This window comes from Aulostomus chinensis, chromosome 18, assembly GCF_037954235.1.
Source record: "Aulostomus chinensis isolate RoL2024-O1b breed Wild chromosome 18, RoL_Achi_v1.0, whole genome shotgun sequence".
NCBI lineage: Eukaryota > Metazoa > Chordata > Actinopteri > Syngnathiformes > Aulostomidae > Aulostomus > Aulostomus chinensis.
Window position 1 is genome coordinate 2,870,426 of NC_141337.1, and position 19,946 is coordinate 2,890,371.

The following is a 19,946-nucleotide window of genomic DNA, read 5'->3' on the forward strand; positions in this document are numbered from 1 at the left end:
CGACAGTCTTATTTGGTGGCAGAATCGGTAACCAAGATGAGTTTTGCGGGAAAATGTTCCCTCCGGTTGAGTTACAACAAACGTTTTATTACGGAGACAGAAGACGAACGCCGCCTTGCTTCAGATATTAGTGAGACAGACGTAGGTCTCCGAGGCTTATGACCGGCGCAGGGACGTCTGCTGTTACATTTGTGTCAGTAAATGGGACTGTGATTCAAATGTATTTGCTGCTGATCCCAGATGAGTTGCTCTGTTTCAGTCTTTGGTTGTAGAACGCGATGAAACACAACACAGAGGCTAACTAGCGTTTAGCAGCGTCACATTAAAGACTGGGCTCAGACTCATGCGTCCATCTTCGCTGTGTTCTGACGTTTAGAGTGAAGGGATGATGTGCACTCCTGCGCCCGTGTGGACATGTGGTGCCTTGCAGTTTTGTTATTTTTAAATCATCTCGACTGTCTTCATGCGTGCGGCCCTGAACGCGGCACACGTATGTACTCATGAAACACTTGTTCACTTTTAATGGAGGAAAGAACAGTAACCAGCTCAGTTCAGCGTAACCTCCTGATGTCCAGATGCTGCCCCAAAAGTAGGGTGTAAACGTCTGAGTGCACTGCCTCGCACGCTGCCTCGCACGCTGCCTCGCACGCTCAGGCATTAGCGCCGTCCTCAGTGCTGCTCCTTTTATACGCTGCTCTGTCGAGATGTTCTTACATGTGTCTGTTTCTGAATGAGACGCAGCAGCTGATCTGTGGATGAGAGCATCTCACCATGTGTGCTGAGTGCTTAGGGAGGTAATAATAACTCTGATTCTGACGTACATCAGTTTGGGCATCATGAATCAGACAAATTCAATTCAGAAGAAAAACAGTTGTGATTATTCCTCTTTGGTCCGTTTCAGAGACATGAGGAGTGGTGGAGTGGCTCCTGTCCTTCCTGTGACCAACTGCAACCCTAACGTGGGCTTTTCATATCAAAAAAGCTTTGAATAACATGTTTTGCTATCCTGACATGGCGCGTGAGGAGCCATCCTTGGCAGGCGGCAGGCAGGAAAGTAAAAGCCGTGCGTGGAGTTTCATTGCGCTGTCACCTGAAGACAGCTTGAAGAAAGACATGATTGGTGAGATGGACTGGGAACCAGTTCATTTGCGATGTTGGTCAGGAAAGCACAGCTGTCATTGTGTCAACTCTAATACCTGAGCTGCACGTCGATCTCCTCGCTGCAAACCCTGCTGGAGTGCGTTTCGCACTGAATCTGCTTCACATTTCTTACCTTTTTATACACGACACTTTCTTTGACATTATTTTTTTCTATTCTTCATCCACCAATCAAGCCAAATCTTCCTCGGTCATGTGGAGATATTCGAGAGGCCTTTGGGAGCGCCTGATAGCTCGTAGCTCTACTCGGTCCTGAGTTTGTTTTGTTGTTTGGATGCTGTTTGGGTAGTTGGGGTGTGTGGATGTGCTGTTTGGATAGCCTGTGGATGGAGTCTGGTTGCTGGTGTCAGCGTGGTTCTAATCAGCTGTTGGCAGGCAGAAGAGTGAGTGGTCTCTCCCCGCGGCGGCACCCCGGGTCGATAGCAGGTTTGAAGTTTAATGATGCCAGCTGCCAGCTTCACCAGGCTGTGAGCGCTAACGAGCTGGCACCAGCGGCGGACTGGGCCGTGGCGGCTGCACCTGGAAATGTAGCACACGTTTCAGAGGGGCGGGGCTCCATCGGGGCTGAGAGGGGGCTGCTGGAGACCCAGGACTGCACCAAGAGGCCCACGTCTCTTTGAAGAGCGCCCCAATTTCCATATTTCATTACGCGTTGCTGACTGACAAGGCCCAGCCAGATGTTCTATTTTCAGCTATTTAAATTTTGACCTGCTTTTCTATCATGGATGCAAAGAGGAAAAAAAAGATTGAATCAAAACATAGATGCCAAGGATGATGGCAACTGCGTCTCTTAGTTTTTGTTGTCATGTCTTTGCATCCTTGTTAGAGAATAAAACACCCAATGTGACTTCCTCCGTATTATTTTTCATTTCATATATTTGCCTGACAATCGGTCCAGACAGGTTGACTGTCTTGCTCAAGGACATGTTAACACGACACGCTGATTGTTTCAGGGATCAAACCCGGGACCTTGTATTTATGAGACAGTCTCTCTAACCAGCCAGCCGGCCAGCCCAGCGCTAAATTGGCTCCAAAGTGAGTGATGCATGCGCTGCAACACTACATAAAGCATGTTCTCACAGCCGCTCCGGCCCTGAGATATCGGCCGTGATTAATTCCCGCGGTATTCCTGTTGAAATGGCTGTTAAATTGCAGCATCCTCATTCAATCCCTCATGCAAAAACACACAGACAACCCTGACCTTTGTGTGCATCTGCTGCAAATGGCACTTTGTCACGTTGAGTGAGAAAGCTCAAGGATCAATGTTGGAATAAAACTTCAACGACAAACTCCCCGGTGTGTGTGTGTGTGTGTGTGTGTGTGGTGTGTGTGAGACGGAGGTGTTCAGCACATGTTCCAACACTTCTCCAACAACAAACCCCTAAAGTGAATCCTGAATCACTCAGCAGCTTTTAGAGCGGAGCTCCCCTCGCTGGTGACACCGAGCACTGTTGCCAGATCAGCCACAACATCTCCTCCTCTTTTTTTTCCCATCTATAAGGCGCCTGATCATTCAGACAGGTCATCCGAAGGGCTGTACACACAACACACTAGATAAAAAACAAAGTACTCCACTGCGATCCAGACTTGAAAAGCTGAATAATGTATGAAAGCCACGCCATGCTGATTCTAACGTAGGGACGTGTGTTTGACAAATGTTTTAATGAATGTATTGAGGAGACCTGAAGAACATTTCAAAAATTGTAAATATCTTTTAAAAAAAAGACTTAGAGAGGGGCGGCCCGGTGGAGCAGTGGTCCTCACTGTGGCCCCCCAGCTAGAAGGTTGTGGGTGGAGCCCCGGCTGCAGCACGGGGTCTTTCTGGGTGAGTCTCCATGTTCTCCCTGTTCCTGCTGGGTTCTCTCTGGTACTCCAGCTTCCTCCACAGTCCAAAGACATCAAGAGGGACCAGGTTAATCCAGACTCTAAATTGACCGTAGGCGTGGCTGGGAGAGCCAATGGTTGTCTGTCTCTATGTGTTGGCCCTGCCATGGACTGGTGACCCGTCCAGGGGGAAGGCTGCAGGGATAGGCTCCACCAGCACCACCCTCAACAGGAGAAGAGGGAGAAGATGGAGGGATGGACTTAAGGAGTATGAATGGAACTGAAATTTCAGGTAATCTGAGGATGTATCAAAGATGTGGAGTGTGTATCGAAGGGAGCCTCTGACTAAAAGAATTAATACAACAGACAAAAACACAGGAAATACCAGATTGCTGTTTAACACTTCCACAAAAGTTGGAAGGGGGGCTTAGACTCAGGATTTAGACTCAAGGCTTTGACTCAGGATTTAGACTCAAGGCTTAGACTCAGGATTTAGACTCAAGGCTTAGACTCAGGTTATGGACCCGACGTGTGAAAGGTGTGACTTCCCTCATAGAACTCCGGCTGTTGTGTCATCATGAGACTTTCATTTCAGGTTGCAGCAGGGAATGACACATTAAAGGTCCTGCTCAGTGGCGGGCGATATAAGAACACACTTTTGTAGGGTTGGTTTCCGTATCGGAACAACGTCCCACCAGGGTGAAGCAAACAGTCAGCAATTGTTAGATCGAAGGCGGAACATCCAGTTGTTGTTTTTTTAACTAACATGCAGGACCTGGTGGCTCCGGTGGATCACATCAAGTTCGACCTGGAGGTTGCCATGGAGCAGCAGCTGGGGGTCCGACCCCTGCCGTTCCCCGGGATGGACAAGTCCGGTTCTGCTGTGTGTGAGTTCTTCATGAGAGGGACATGTCACAAAGGCCAGATGTGTCCGTTCCGTCACATCTGCGGGGAGAAGACGGTGGTGTGCGAACAGTGGCTCCGAGGACTTTGTAAGAAAGGAGACCAGTGCGAGTTCCTGCATGAGTTTGACTTGACCAGGATGCCTGAGCGTCGGCTCTGCTCCAACTGTCAGCAGAGCAACAAGGAATGGTCAGCTTCACACCGGGACCCTGGGTCTCAGATGGAGGACAGTCCGTGGTGCGACCGCGGCTTCACCTGCGGACAGCAACACACCAGAAGGGCGACGTGTGCCGACGACAGGGACGCCGCCTGTCCTGAGGGAGATTCCTGCGAATTCATTCACCCACAAATTAAATTTCTGCTGGAAGCTTCTGATCGGCCTCCTTACAGGCAGCTCCATCCCGATGACCAGCTCCAGTCCAGGTCACCACCAGAGGGACTGGACCTCTAGGCCAGGTCACCTTCAACCCCCTGAGTGGACAGTAACCTTCAACCTCCGAGTCCAAACGCCATGATGCTGCTGTTGCAACACAAATGTGTCCTCATAAATACCCTGAACCCATAAAAATGAAAAGATCTCCACAATATTTGAACTGGTTGCACTGTGACAGAGTTCAGAAGACTCATCATGTACTGCCCACTGACGCCACTCGTAGACAGTGAGCAGGAGTCAGTTCTGTGGCCCAGTCTTTATTTTTCCTCCTACCCCTGGTTTTGGAGTGGCCTCAAGCTTCTATGACCCCAGAGCTACGAGAGGTCCTGAGGTGTCTTCCCGGGGAACTGGACAGGAAATTCTTGTGCAGAATTTCTGGATTTTCATCCTGGACTCTATTTTGCTGAAGTTTTCAGACTGATAGTGAGTGACGGAGACCCGCTGCTCCGGAGCTGTTGGACCGGTCCAGCTGCTCCAGACCCACCGCTCCAGTCCAGCTGCTCCAGACCCGCTGCTCCAGACCCGCTGCTCCGGTCCAATAGGTCCGTACCCGCTGCTCCGGACCAGAGCAGCTGGACCGGTCCAACAGCTCCGGACCCGCTGCTCCGTACCCGCTGCTCCGGAGCTGCTGGACCGGACAGGTTCTGATTGTGATTATCAGTCTCCTCCTCTCAGTAAACAACATGTTATGTTGGGAAAAGATGCTGCTGTTCTCTCGTCTTTGACTGGCAGCCACTGCAGACATGATGGCCGGAGAGGTGCAGCGTCGTGACATCGACTCATGAATGCTAGCGCCCCGATGTACAGTAGCACGCCATAACCTCAGCGTGTCTCTCCTTAGACCTCAAACTGAGACTTCTGGTGAGTGACAGTTGGACACAGACCAAACTACCATGGCAGGATGCGGCTGAAGGTAAAGATCGACTCTCATTCCCCTCTCCAGAAGGTCGATGAAGAATTATTCCTCAAGAATTAATGAGGATAAAATGCACTTTTACCAGGTGTGATTTGACAGCAGCCAGTTGCCCTGTTTGATGACCTGAGACCGAGCAGGCAGCTCTGCTCCTGCTCCATACTGGGGCTGTTTCAGACATGCTGATTAAACTAAAAAGTTAGGAAAATAGAGTCCAGAAATTCCCCTTTGCCATGAAGCGTACCTCCGAAAATCCAGATGATCAAAAACAACAGGGACAACAGCAGTGACGCAGGACCAAGGGAGGAATCTGGATTCCGTTTAAAGGCCAAATCAAGGACCCGATGATCGGGGTGACGCCTAATCCAAGTGTGTGAACAGTCTGAGGCCAGCAAGGAGTGCGTCGTAGTCACCAGCCCTCCCAGAAACCCAAGCTTGAGTCAACAGTTCCACGTGTCTGTCGATTCACTTCATCTTTTTGTCTTGAAAATCCATTGCAGACCAAATTAACCTTTAGAAAAAATCAGCACTTATACTTTCGTCATCAGGGCTAAATGTTCTGATTCATGTTAGCAAAGTAAAAATACTCCCCGTGTCTGACCTTCAGAAGAAGTGTGTGTGTGTGCGCGCGCGCGCGGGGGGCATTTAAAGAGGAGCGTAGAAGAAGAGAAAAGCCGGCAAGAGGGAGAGAGAAGCAATCCGACTCCAAGACCAAATGTTAAAAATGAGAAGCGTCCTGTGAGTAATGGGAGGGTGAAAGGCTTCCCGCCATCACGGCTCACAGCAGGAGTGGCTGTCAGTGTGTGTGTGTGTGTGTGTGTGTGTGTGTGTGTAAATAGAGCTGATTGAGAGGTAATTAAGACATTAAATAAGTAACATCGACAAAGAGATTAAAGTAACGTTTGTGGCGAAATAACAGCAAAGTACAAATGGGGGAGGCTGTTTTATGGGATTCTGCTGCAGACATTAATTGGCACAGAACATGTCAAGTCTGACGCCGATGGAGTGAAAAACGAGTTCGAAACATCGTTTCGAGGTTTTTAGTGACGAGGCGTCTTGTCGAGTGGAGTTCAAATGTCTCAGCAGGATGTTACTGCTCCGTGCTCCGCTGGAGCTTTCACCCGATTTAGTCGAACCTCCACACGCGTACTACAGTATGCAAAGTACTTGTCTGAAGACACACATTAGAGTATTTTATCTTCATAAAACATGACATACTACTACTACCTCATTAAAATCCTTAGAACACCACTGAAACTCCTCCCTTCTTACATATTCTGGATTACATGGGGACAAAAATAATAATAATAATAATTATTATTATTATTATTATTATTATAGATAGAATTTGTGAGAGAAGTTAAAGAAGTCAAGAGATGGAAATCCCTTTTGCATGTTTGGAGGGATTTATAGACCATCAAGTGTAGAGGAACAAGGGAGCGGATGGTCCTAACAGTAATGATCATCAAACCTTTCATGACAGGGTTTCAGTCAGTGGACGGGAAAACGCAACAAACAGAAGAGCGAAGCCTCTCCTCCTCACCTCCACCTGTTAAATGTCGTTTCTACTTCGACTCGAGCTTCAGTGATCGAGTGGAGTTGAACTGCGCTTGGCTGGTTTAGCATGAACGTTTATAAATCTTAGGGAAATTAAAACTCTGACTGCTCTTCAGGCAGCGACATAAACCCCTCAGAATTAGAGTTTTAGAAGCGTTTTGATGGTTTCTCTCTCCTGCCAGCAGCTCTGTGAAGGAAAAGAAAGGAAAGAATGGTGCAGGATTCCTTGCGGTTGCTGTTCCTGGAATGCGCGACCTTTGGTGCGACCTTTAAAAGACAATTTACAGCAGCAACCTCGCCTCGCATCATTTTCCCTCATTATTTCTCCAGTGTTGCCTTTTGGCGTGGCAGGAAAGAGTCGGACTCATGGGCGGGGTCGGAGGTCAACGGGGGGGGGGGGGGGGTAAAGATGCGGGTCAGTCGTGTTCAGCCAGCGTCCTCCAGGACTCCCTGAGCCGAGCCTTTCGAATGCTGAGCCAACTAAACTTTCAGAGGCTCATTCGTAAGCAGACAAACGGGCCAGCTGCTCCACTTGTAATACCACTTTATTCCTCGGGAGGCGACGGTGAGCCACTGCAGCACAGGAAGATCTAAATCGTTCCCTCTATTTATTTAATTTGTAGCCATGAGATATGAACTGTCGCATTGATTATTCTGATATCACAAGACCTCACTTTTCTCTAGACAGCCTTTTGTTTCATTTCTGGAGACCAACTCATGGCCTGTGGGCCTCTAAATAACTAAACTGAGGGAACAACAAGTTCTAGCTCCTCGCCGTACAGTGTTTTGCTTTCTCTGTGTCCAATGCCTGATAAAATTGGGGGTAACCAAGGTAACGTCACACCCGGCTGCTGCCTGTTAGCGTGCTAATCTTTACCTCAAAGCACCTCACTATCAGTACGGCTCTGCAGAGCTGCTGGTGACTCACCGCCGCCACTCGCTCGTACGAGATGAAGAGGTCCTGACAACAAAATGCCTTTGCAGTGCTTTTTTAAACTTTATTTATTGAGAAGCAACTTTTTAATTTACAAAATCACTTATTTAAAAAAAACAAAAGAAGTCAGCACCACCACAGTCTCGGGCCTCCGTGGATGGAAGCCTCCACTCTGAACCGTGCTGTTGAATCAAGTACTCCAGTTTTACTGCACTATGTTCAAGATACCTCAAGTTTCAGAGTACAAGTTACAGTTTGGTGCCTGAAAAAAAAAATGCAACAAATTTGTTAAAAGGACTTCATTGACACCTCATCCTGCAGCCCGGCTGACAACTCCTTAACTTGTAGTTACTTGATCATAAAAATGTGAGCTTTACTTCATCTTGGGATTTTTCCCCTCCCCCCTTTTCTTTCTTTGGACACTCAGCCACTGCCTATCAAGCTGAAACTTCCCTTCACGCCAACAAACACCCAGGAGAGTCCAAGCTCATGTAACTTTTTTCATCTCTCAGTGTCATTGGAACCTGGTGTGTTATTTCTTTTCCGGAGGAAAACAGAATCCTCACCGTCATCAAGGTGAACATGTTGATGCTTTTTGAAACGTTCAAAAACCACGCAGGTACAAGGCAGCAGTTATTTTTCCATTTCACAGCTGAGCAGAAAACCTGGATGAGCAGACAACTCCAGCCACGGCGAGGAGGGCGGGTTAAGATTCAGACGTGGGCTTCTATTAAAATATGAAGGTCTCCTTGACATTTTCTGCACTGCGTTGGCTGCTCATCCTTGTCGTCGCATTTCTCCCAGTGGCAGATAGAACAGTGCGACCTGTTGACATTTACAAACTTATCTGGCTGAGAGCGATGGCATTCTAAAAGGAGAAACACCTCCAAAATGTCCCACCGCCGTCGTGTTTTCTCTGCTCAGTGTAATATATGTTATTGCTTTTTGCAAACAGTCGACCTTTGCCGCGAGAGAACGCTGCCGCCTCTCTTCCCTTTAGAGGAGCGTTAACTTCAGCAGCTTATTTAGCGGGAGAAGCCTGGAGAAGCAGACTCAACACCGGCGGGGTTCATCTCCACTCTGTCAGCCACCAGAGGGAGCACCATTGTTCAAACGCGAGCAGGTTAAAGTCCTCGCCATGCAGATAAGCTTCTGGACGGCAGCCAAGAGAAGGGCCACTTCATCCAGCCGCAGCGGCCGCGGGGTTAACGCGGGGTGAAGTTGAAATGAGGCGAAGCCGTAGAGTTGCAGCAGAGAATGATGAAACTTAACTGACTGGAGGATGCAACTCAAAACAAAACACACACACACACACACACACACACACACGAGCGAGGACAAGTGAAACACCACAAACTTAACAAAAGAAACCAGTTCTGCTCTCTGTATGGAGGAGGAGGCCTCCCTCACTTTATTGACATCGATTAAGGATGAGAAATAAAGAGGAAAGATGTGACAATGGGATGCGATGAGAAACACTTAAAAATGAATCATTGTGCGGATTCGCCTCAGCACCCAAAGTTTAGTTCCCACCCGGCTGAGTCATCAGCCCATCTTTGTGCTTTTGGTGAGCAGACGCGGCCTTTAGAAGTCTGGCCGATCTTTCTTCAGCTTGCTGTAGTCCATGTTCACGGTGAAGAACTGGGACCACACACACACACACACACACACACACACAGAGAAACACACCGATCAACAGATGTGTGACAGTAAAACTTGTACTGCTTCAAAAACAGAAATCTATGGTTTTCCTCCAGTTCACCAAAATCCTCATCTGTTCTCATCCTGTAAAAACTACTTTGAAAGAACTTCCTACCGAGGTGCTGGCTCCGTTTTTGCCTCCATTGAAAATGATTCTGATGCGACTGCGACCGCCTGGATCTCCTGAGCCTCAAGCCAGCCCTGACCCAGCTTCATTAACAGAGAGCTGACCAGAAGCCGCCATGGTGGCGGCGCTCTGCTGATTTACCGCCTATGTCAACACAGTGTTTCTAGTGTAAACACGCCGGCGTGATCAGCTGTCTGGGGTCTGTTCACACGGCTCTTACCTGCTGTTCGTTAGGTTTTCATGTAATAAAGTTAATACTTGTCTGCTTACTTTGTCCTCTTATCTTCAAGGAGCACGACTGAGCACGTGCAGCTAATGACTTGATCAGATTTGTTACTGCGGGTCAGCATTAACCAGATTGTGTCATTTGATTAATCCCACTGAGGGAATAATCCACAGCTCAGCGACGCATCTGACAGAGATCAACGTTATGATCATTTAACCAACGACTCAGCGACAGTCCGGTGGGATCTGTGCTGTGATGCGGTCGCTCAGATGTCCTGAAGCGCCAGTCCTTACTCGCCGTGTCAGGAGTCAAGCTGGACGAACGCGACACACTCGTCGTCTGCTCAAACGGAGCCGAGAAATGCGAACTCGATGATGACAATTTGCTGTTGCAGCTCCACCACAACAGCACCTCATCGGTAAGCGGAAATTTGAGTGCGATGTTGGTGACAAATTGTTTGGCGTCCTGGACGGCCAACTTTCTTCCTTTGACTGGACTCAGACAGCAGCAGCGGAGCACCGTTCAGCCTCGACCAGCTTCTCGTCCGACCAGCTCAGCTGTCAGCAATCAACCATCAGTCTGGGACGAACTTGAAGGCCAAATTGAATGGGATTACTGTTGGGTTGGTGTGTTCTCACCAAGCTGGTGTCTGCAAGCGGCCAAAACCCCACTGAGAGCTAAGATGCCCCAGTCTGCAACCCACCCGCCCTCCCTCGCACCCCTGCAGCTCTGACAGGTCGACGGGTGTTGGACAGACGTGAGCAGGTGTTGCTACGGGTGCAGCTTGAGGCTCCTTTCCTACCTTGTACTGATCAGTGGGGCCAAACTTGTTCCAGGGCTCAGGGTTGTTCTTCCGATCCCAGCTGAGAATTTAACAGTAACAGTGTTTTTTTTTTAAAAAAAACCCTACTGCACGGTCACATAAACGACAGCATTTTACGTTCTACAATTCTACAATTTCATTTAGCAGACACTTTTGTCCAAAGCGACGTACAACACAAGCATGAATTCAGACTTAAGGTTTCACAGCAACTGAACAACATCAATAAAAACATCATCTCCGCGTCCCATCAGAGGAAGATCATGATGCTGGAAGTTCTGTCACTTTCTCTTGTACAAAAAAAATAAAAATCCAAGGAGAGTAAACCTGTTTACCAGACATCAGGGTTCCTCGTAGCCAGCCGAGCGAGGTACAACAGGGACATGGTTGTTCCTCCACCGATGAAGATGAAGAGGGGGATCAACTGGGAGGAGCAGAGCCCAGGGTGAGAACCAGTACAACCGGCACCCAAAGCGGCGGTACCTTAAATCATAGCCCCGCAATCTGAACTGTCAGCAGGTCAATCCGTCCCTCAACCAACTGCTTCGCCCTTGATGTCAAGATGCCTTGCGCTAACGACGTCTTTGGAGGTTTTAATATCCAAGAAAAAAAAGTCCTCACGTTAAAAAAACTACACACAAATTACACGCAGAAAACTCCAGTGTTGAGGAGAGGAGGAGGTTGGTTGAGTGCTGAAATGCTACTTGCTCATGCTAACAGCCCAGCTAACTAGTTGCTATTTTCAGCGTCGTCGATCCGTGACCTGATTTGACTCCAAACGCATCAACAATCACAAGTCGAGTGACTTGACCCGCTTGAGAGAGTTGTGTCCAGACTAACACGCGTTTCTTAAAGTCACCAACAGCAGAAACGAACAATTTTGTTTTGTTTTGTTGTGTTAACTAGATATCTTAAAGTCAGAGCGGTCAGCTAAAGCTAGCGATGCTAACTAGTTTAGCTTAGCTAGGCTAGCTACAAAAAAAACAACCCACGGATGAACCCAAGTTCAGAAAAAGCCTCAAAAACCACGAGTGTTTCTGGGATACAGCCCAGGTCAACTCACCGCTGGGTGATGGCGCAGTTGTTTCCGGACCGTTGCCAGCATTGACATGGTCGTGGAAGGAGGTTTAACTTTGTGTAGATTTGTACAGAAATAAACGGATTACCGACAGTCCTGCCAGGACCGAGCGCTGTCTAATCTGCGAGTTTGGGCGGAAGAAAGGCCGTGAGGGTAGGATGCTGCACATACTGCCTGACGGAGAGGGGCGAGAAAAACACGAGATTATTAATTAATTTAGGCGCCAATGATGACTTTTTTCGTCATTTGCGGAGTCAGGAATATTGATTCATTTTGTGAATTTCACCGTAAATATCGCCGTTGCGGCTCACTGGTGCAACATTTTGCTCCGGCGAAACCGAAACACTTCAGAATTCTCCGGCTTCCCAAACTGAAAAAGAATCCCCTCTTGACGGGTTATTAAATAAATTAGTAACGTTTCGATCGGCCGCTGACATTCACCCTTAAAAGAAGCGAATCAATGAACTGCACTAAAATAAGCAGGCCGGTTTAAACGGCTAATTTCACCTGGATGATGAAGGTTACTTGGGGGCTGTATCTCCGCTGGCAAGCCCTCCTGTTTATATCACAATGTGGCAGCAGGGGGCGCTGTTTCCTCTATTTTGTTCGTCCGAAGTTCGATTTCGAGCCTCAGTTATCCTCCCACATGCCACATTTTCTTTTTTCGTTCTCAATGAAATATAGCTGATTTAATGTGACTCCCATTCTTCATCTACATGCCAACTAAAGTGCCGGCACACTACAGAAGTTAAACCCCGCATGAAAAATCCAGGCACTCAAGGATGTATGGAAAATATAAAAGGCCTTTAATTCAAAGGGCTGGAAGAGTTGACGTTCCCTCCACACGTGTATGAGTGCACACTGAATATTCTAGTTCTAGTTTTGTGTAAACGAACGTCTCTGACATTCAAGACCTCACCCAACCAGTTCTAAGCTTATCAAGCTCATCCCTGCCAGGTACCTCTGTGTCTCATGACATCCTCGCACTGCTGGGGGGGGACAAGGCACACACCCCAGGCCTGAGCTGGCTACTTCGAATAAGGCTTCAGCTCATTTATTGTGGCTGAATAACGCGATCATGAGGCCCTTTTAGACTTTACAAATGTTATCAGGGCAAATTCTGAGTGAGACGAGTCGTTTCACGGCAGTCCAGCGATGCGCCGGCACCTGTGACGTACCTTTGACCAACACTGTCGACAACTGTCCACGACTCATTCAAGGAGCCACAACAGATGGGCTTTTTTTCTCACAGGGTGAAAAAACATTTCATAATCTACGCATGAACTGCTGTTTTTTCTGTTTTTTTTTTTTTTTTTTTCTTCAACGTTGCTTGTCAAATAACATGAATCGAGCTCGCAGCAGGAAGCAGTTTTTCATAGCTGGTAAGAATTAGATGGTTAGATGTGACACGGACGTTGTTGGCTAGTTTACAGGCCACGAACACCTGCTGGAGCCTCGACAGGTGTGACAGAAAAAGAGAATCACCAAAACTATTCAATCCAAATTTCCCTTTTATCCTAAATCATATCCAACTTTAAGAAAAATAAAAGCAAAACAATTTAATAATAAGATTGGAATAAGACATCAGACAGAGTCGATATAACCATTTACATGATTCTATAAGTGACACGGCTAAATTATTTGCCCCCCCCTCAAAAAAACCCAACAACATAAATGAACCGTTCACATTTCCAAGCAACACGTCGTAACCCAGCTCGTACTCGGTGGCGAGTTCATGAGTTAAATGCTGTAATTGTACTTCTTGTTTGGTTTAAAATCCATCCAAGGAGGGAGGTGAGCTGGTTTCAGAAACATGAGGGATTCGTCCGCCCGTCCACGTCAAGTCTCGATCCCACGCCAGAACAAACCGTCTCAACAGAACAGTGAACTAGAGAAGGCAACGTTCTCTCCTAAGTTAAAAATCAAACAGATGGTAGCCGTGTGCGACTGTACAGCAAGTCTGGTGAAAATAAGATACTGGATAAAGAGAGCTGCTTATTTATCTGCAGTCTTCCGTCTCCGGGGGTTTCAGTGGGTCGTCTTCTTGGGGCCTTTGCCAAATTTAGCATCTAACCCGAGACCTGAAGTGAGCAAAGCAAAGATGTCAATAAGGAGCAAAGGAAAAGCTCGACAGTCACTTTATTTCACCCATCAAATCATAAAAAAAATATAATCTGGTGTCTTCCCTAACGACGTCAATAAAAACATTTACGACCTGCCACTAATTTCTCAGTAATAGACAGTAAAAATGAGAACTCTGCCTGGGGGTTCAATGACAGACAGGTGAACCAACATTGGCTACGTTTACATGGACGTCAACAAGATGCTGCCACGTCGAGAGGATTTTCTCCTGAATACGGAAACGATCATCAGCTTTGGACGTGTGGGGTTCTCTGATCTCAGCTGCACGACTGAGGTGTGTTGTGGACGTTCCCACATCTCAATTAAGCAGTCCCCGTCCCCCGTCCCCCCAACAGCTGCGTCACCTCTCCCAGCAAGCGTCACAAACGCAGCTCTAAGCTCAGTTTCCTGCGTTATTAGCAAGGAAACACTGAAAATGCAGCACCGTGACAGAAGTGCCTTCGCGTCAAATTCAAGAAGGAAACGCTGACTTTGCTCTGTAGCATGTAAATAGGAATATGATGGAATATTCAGTTCAATTGAGAAGACCTCCATGGAATTATTGTCTAATAAAGGTCAATCGTCAGATGACTGCTGCCCACGTGAACACAGAAGGAAACCAGAACGGGGTCTCACCCAGGAAGACGAGGACGGTGCCGAGCCACTGCATCGTGCTCATAACGTTGCCGAATAGAAGAACAGATCCCAGGATGGTGAAGAACTTCCTGGTGGTGGTGACGATGGAGCAGGTGAGGGGCCCAAAGTACACCACCGTCATAAAGATGAAGGTCTAAGCAAGAAATGAACAAAGGCAAGTATGAGCTCTGTGACTTCCAACATGACTTCTAACCAACCTCGTTTCCACCCACCTGGCCTAAAGCGCTTGTCAGTCCAAACAGGAGGATATTGTAAAAGATGCTGGGATGGCGTTCAGTGAAACTCAGGAAATCCCAGATCTCCCCCGTCCACAAGACCGCTGGGACACAAACACCCAGAGAGGAACAACATTCATGTCAGTGCAGAAGCAGCAGCTGACAGTGATTCATGTTGTGTGTGTGTGTGTGTGTGTGTGTGTGTGTGGCACCACCAAGTGGTGAAACATGGTTACAACAGTTAGATGAAGCCTTACAGTGGGGGACGACCAGCACTGTGACGCGACTTAGAACAGCTCCAGGAGGCAGTTTGAGGGTGTTTGGAAGAGAAGTTAACAATTGTGAAAATATAGACGTTGAAAATGTAACAGATTTTGACATCTTTTTTCCCTCTGGGCGAATTTAGTGAGCAGAAGCACTCACAAGGTCGACACAACATAGGAGACCTCGGCCGCTATCGCACAAGCAGGAAAAACTAAAGAATAGAGGAGCGAAGCTGGAGCCCAGAGCAGCCTGCTCGTCACGCCTCTGTGGACAGATTCCTACTCCACAGCCTGTAGGATAAAACAGGGGGCGTCTCCCTAGGGAGGCGTTCCAGGCCGGTCTGGATGGGAGGAGGCTGCAGGACAGACCAACTTCTTTTTTAGAAACAGAGGGAAGAAATTTAAGTTGCTCCAGGTGAAGTGAGGAGGTTTCAGTGGTCCAGGTGAACAGTACCTGGACCAGAACCTGAACTCTTATTTATGATGACATTCTGGTCTCGTCTCAGCGACAAACCGTGGACTGGACTTATAAAATAGTTCTGGTTTGACTTCAAACACGAACCCATCACATTAAAAAAAACAGAGTCCCTCCGGCTGCCTCTCTGCTAGAACTTCTTCACAGTGCCAAACCGACGAGACTGGAGGTGGTTTGGGACAGGAAATACAAGTTTGTTTTCCAGAATTCCTCCATGTCATCAACTTACCCATTTTCTCTCTCTCTCTCTCTCGCTCTCCCACACACACACACACGATGCATTTCCTATAAACCTGCAGTCAATCTTTTATCAAGAATGTCGAGGTTTATCTGCTTTGCCCCTCCTGCCTGTACTGGATCATCCATGCATCTGTAATGGAGGATTATTGTGACTTGCCAAATGTTTGGCAGCTCTGAGCCTCATCCAGGTGATGGAGCTCATTAGTTTTCCTCGTGTCGGCAGGTGGGCCGATCATTGAAACGGCGCCGGGTAGTTTTGATTGGGGCGAAACGCTCCAAGCTTGCCGAGGCTGCGGGCAGGACGCCCAGCTGACTCACCCAGTCCCAGCACCAGAGTGGACCACAGGTTGATATTCAGCATCATGTGGTTGGCACTTGTCTGGAAGCGACCCCTCATGTGGTCCTGGGCCACGCCAGTCAGCCCGTCCAGGGTCAGAGAGACCAGCTAAGAGAAACACACCAAACCATGAGACCAACGCCACAGTTACCATGACAACAAACAGATCCAAGTGAAATTATTGGCCCGCTAGGATCAGGAGTGTTAACGCCGTTTCCCTGCGGGGGCCGGAGCTCAAACTAATGTTGGGTCAGGAGCAAACACCTCTGCCCTTCGTTGGTTTGCTTCCATCACTCCAGCCAAACTGACGTGCTGCGTGTCACTCCGCTGCAAAATTAGTGCCCAGGGTGCTACTCTGCATGTCAACCTGGCTGGGCCAACCTGAACATTATGGGAGGCCAAATTTGTCCCCCAGGCCCCAACTGGGGAGCCCTGGCCTGGATGAGGACACATACAAGGCTTGATATCCTGATTCATTACAATGGGATAGGGTTGTTGTTGTTTTTTTGGAGCTTTGTTCAGCGTTTCCCATGTTTACTTTTTGTTTGGGCCCCGAGGTTCTCGGGTATCGGACCTGCATCTCTGAAAACTCACCAGCAGAATCTCTCCAAACCCAAAAATGTGGTCGTCAGCCACAGCTGAGCTCTTGTTGGGTTTGTAGAGGAACAGAGCCACGCCGCTCACGATGAGCAGCACACACAGGTACTTGGCCAGAGGGTACCTCTTCCTCAGGATGGTCACTCCAAGGATCATGACTGCAACGACACCACAGCAGCAGGTCTCACTGTTGGCTCTGTGTGTGTGTGTGTGTGTGTGTGTGCGCAGGCGTGTACAAACACAGCATAGTGTAACCCGCCACATCTGCTCAGAAACACACACATCTATGGCCTTGTTTGGGTGTGCTGTGGATGACGAAGCTTCAGTTTGAACCTCTAACGTAGGATCTGACGGAATAAATCCCTCTAAATGTAGTTCAGCTTGGATGTGAACCAAGTCTGCAGGCGGGCCAGAGCACCTCAGCGAGGCAGGGCTCGGCTTTAACAGTTCACTATCTCACGACGTTACGTCTCAACAACGGCCTTTCATTGACCGAAGCACGGAGGATATGTGGCTCATAAAACACGAGTCACAGATTCAGTGACAAGGAGGAAGGCGCTGTGGGAGACGGGGGCGCCGCCCTCGCTTAGGCCTCTGATGGCTGACATCTGTTGTCTACCTCTCCAAGCATTACAGTCTTCACAAGCCTGAGTGATTGACAGGTAGACACCATTACTGTGGCTGATATCAAATTAATTCGTGAGTGAGAATATTTCATGGATGACAACGGACGTGATGTTCCTGCTCCTTCATGGTTACTACTTTATAACCCGAGCGTCCTTTTTGTGTTTGTGTTCCGATTCTGCTCAGAAATGTTTTAAAACAAAAGGTTTCCATTTTATCTGTCTTTTTAGTGATGATTTCTTTTTTTTGGGGGGGGGGGGGATAAGAAATACAAATTTTGTGTAATATGCTGCACATAAACATGGTGAGCAGCTTTACCTGGTATGGGTTTGCAGGATTTCCCCAGCACCTAAACAGGAGCATCAACAATGATTAACCACTGCGGACACGTGACCCACAATCCAGATGAAACCGACCAAGTCTGAAGACGGAACGGACCAACCTGGGTGGGGTAGTTGACATACTGGAGGGCGGAGTTACTGGACACCATAGCTCCCAGATAAGAGAGGGAACACAGCCCATAGAGCCAGTTCTTGGTGTGGTCCGGCTTGGAGCCTTCAAAAAACTGGATTACTGATGACAGAAAATGATAGTAAGTGTTTCATTAGGATGCATCAAAAAGCTATAGAACCCTACATTTAATCTTTTATCACGTTAATTACACCAAATTTCACAGATTAAGTTTAGCAGCACGAGTTCATTGATTAATGCCCCACACACAGCTGAAACTCACAGATCCTCGCAAACAGAGCGTTGATGATGCACTGGATGAAGACCAGCGTCCGGGCGAATCTAAACTTCTCCTTCTGGTCCCCGTGGCCGTAATCACCTCGAGTGCTGGGAAAGTCAAAGAAACAGGAGAGCGTTGACGAGAGTTCACCAGCCTGCAGCACCACACACCGATGAGGGCGTCAGTTGATGAGGAGCCTGAGATTCCTGACAGCTGAATGACTCGCCATCGACACTGCGACCAAAATCTTGTGGTATTTCCAGGAAATATGTAGAAGCCGTAACTCACAGCTGTAAAAAGGTGCCCGACCAGTTTAGAAACCGTCCCCCTCCCCTGCGACTTGGGCGACAACATAGCATCTGTGTCATGCCTCAGTGTGTGATATGCAGTCGAAAAACAGCCCCTTTAACTTTATGTACACTTTCCAGCGTCACAGAGAAGCATTTGGAGTTCATAATGTGCATCGAAGAGCATAACTAAGACTGAATAGGCATATCAGGACGACACAAAAACATGCTTGTTCTATGACCGACATCACAATAACAGCAAACTAAAAAAAAGAAGCCGTATACACAGAGTAAAGGCGTGTCTTCTCGTAAAACAAGGTCACCCCGAACTCCGTTCGAAAAACGTGCAATTTAAGGAGAAGTACATTTTTAAGAGACGTATGGCGGCGGCTTAATCATATCTGAACATTCTGTTCTGATAAAGTGGTACATTACTTACCGTCGTATCTGATTAAAACGTAGCCCATTAAGATGTGCAAAAGTAAGCTGTCATTCTTACATGCGTCAATCTGCAAGTCATGTGTTAAATTAGAGTTTTTTCAAACGGGGTTTGGCACCAGACAGAATAGTCACGATCTTCCACATGAACAAAGCAGGGAACCAAACGGTACTTACATCGTTTCTTGTAGTATCCCATAGTAAAAGTAACACACGAACACTCCAAGGAAACACACGATGAATCGTACTCGCATACTGTCCCACAGCGAGCCGGGTTTCCCAGCTCCTTTCCCCGCAGCCATGCTGTCGTCCACTAGACCGGGTACGGTAACGGACACGGCGGTGCTCCCCGAGCCCCTCACACCGGCGTCCCGCTCCACTATCGCCGAAGTCCCGTGCCGGAGAGGGTGCTTGAGGTACCGTGAAACTTACTTGGGCACAGTGGCTTTTATTTACCTACGCTTGGTTCTTTGCATTGGCTTCAAAGTTTTTTTGTTTTTTTTTAATTTGATCATACAGGTGTATTTCCAGTGTTTGTCCTCCGGTGCCGCCGTTATGTCAAACGCATCCCTCTTCAACTCATGTGACGGTAAAGTTCCGAGGAGTAATTACGGTTTGTGTTTTCATCCAGCAACAGGACGCTATAATTACAGAGAAAAAAGCGGTCGCGACGGGGAAAATTAGTTTAGTCGAAGGACCCCTGGGCTGCCCGCAGTCACGCCTGAACACTTAAATACACAATTTAAATAATTTACTCTCAAACACGGGAGAACAGCGGATTCTCAGCGTAACGACACGGAGAGAAAACGCTACTTGAGGGGCACTCTACATTTTTTATTCCTGTATGTGGCCTTTTTTGGGGGTTATTGCCGACGCGGCGGTTGTGACGGCAGCCGTTGCGGGGGGACGGGGGACGGGGGGACGGTCTTTCCTTGAAAAATGTCGCGCGCCTTTTTGTCGTCCTAAGATGTGGATAAACGTCATTGGTCCATGTCAGGAAAGAGGGATCCGCTGTGGGCCAATCACGTGTCATCTGTGGGTGAGAAGGGGCGGTGCTTGCATTTAAAATAAAAAAAAACCCGCAAATCCACGTGTCACAGGTGCGCAACACAACAAGGAAGCAAACACGCCTTTATCGATTCAACCGGAGCCCCGACTCGCGATTGATTTAGAAGCTGGGCTCTAAAAACCCAAGCTGATGTTTGTCTTAAAGATAAACGGTTTTATACGTTAAAAGTTGTTCAAATTTTTGTATACCATCATTAGACAATGAAGCACAACCTTAATA

General features: G+C 47.9%; 2 protein-coding genes and 1 pseudogene across 2 annotated transcripts; 1 reads left to right on the forward strand and 2 right to left on the reverse strand.

Annotated features, from left to right (window-relative positions):
- The first annotated feature begins 3,639 nt into the window (after positions 1 to 3,639).
- Positions 3,640 to 4,762, forward strand: LOC147244665 (cleavage and polyadenylation specificity factor subunit 4 pseudogene; annotated as a pseudogene).
- Positions 4,763 to 9,096: 4,334 nt separating this feature from the next.
- LOC147244666 (cytochrome c oxidase subunit FA4-like) lies at positions 9,097 to 11,828 on the reverse strand. Its single transcript, XM_086184803.1, has 4 exons — positions 11,660 to 11,828; positions 10,932 to 11,020; positions 10,579 to 10,639; positions 9,097 to 9,363 (listed from the first exon to the last, which is right to left on the reverse strand). Exons 1-4 carry the CDS (start codon positions 11,705 to 11,707, stop codon positions 9,307 to 9,309), a joined length of 255 nt encoding a protein of 84 aa, XP_086040929.1. The 5' UTR covers positions 11,708 to 11,828; the 3' UTR covers positions 9,097 to 9,306.
- Positions 11,829 to 12,459: 631 nt separating this feature from the next.
- On the reverse strand, positions 12,460 to 19,558 carry slc35b1 (solute carrier family 35 member B1). Its single transcript, XM_086184802.1, has 9 exons — positions 18,836 to 19,558; positions 17,937 to 18,040; positions 17,646 to 17,776; positions 17,522 to 17,552; positions 16,577 to 16,737; positions 15,964 to 16,090; positions 14,665 to 14,771; positions 14,432 to 14,585; positions 12,460 to 13,755 (listed from the first exon to the last, which is right to left on the reverse strand). Exons 1-9 carry the CDS (start codon positions 18,958 to 18,960, stop codon positions 13,703 to 13,705), a joined length of 993 nt encoding a protein of 330 aa, XP_086040928.1. The 5' UTR covers positions 18,961 to 19,558; the 3' UTR covers positions 12,460 to 13,702.
- Positions 19,559 to 19,946: the final 388 nt, after the last annotated feature.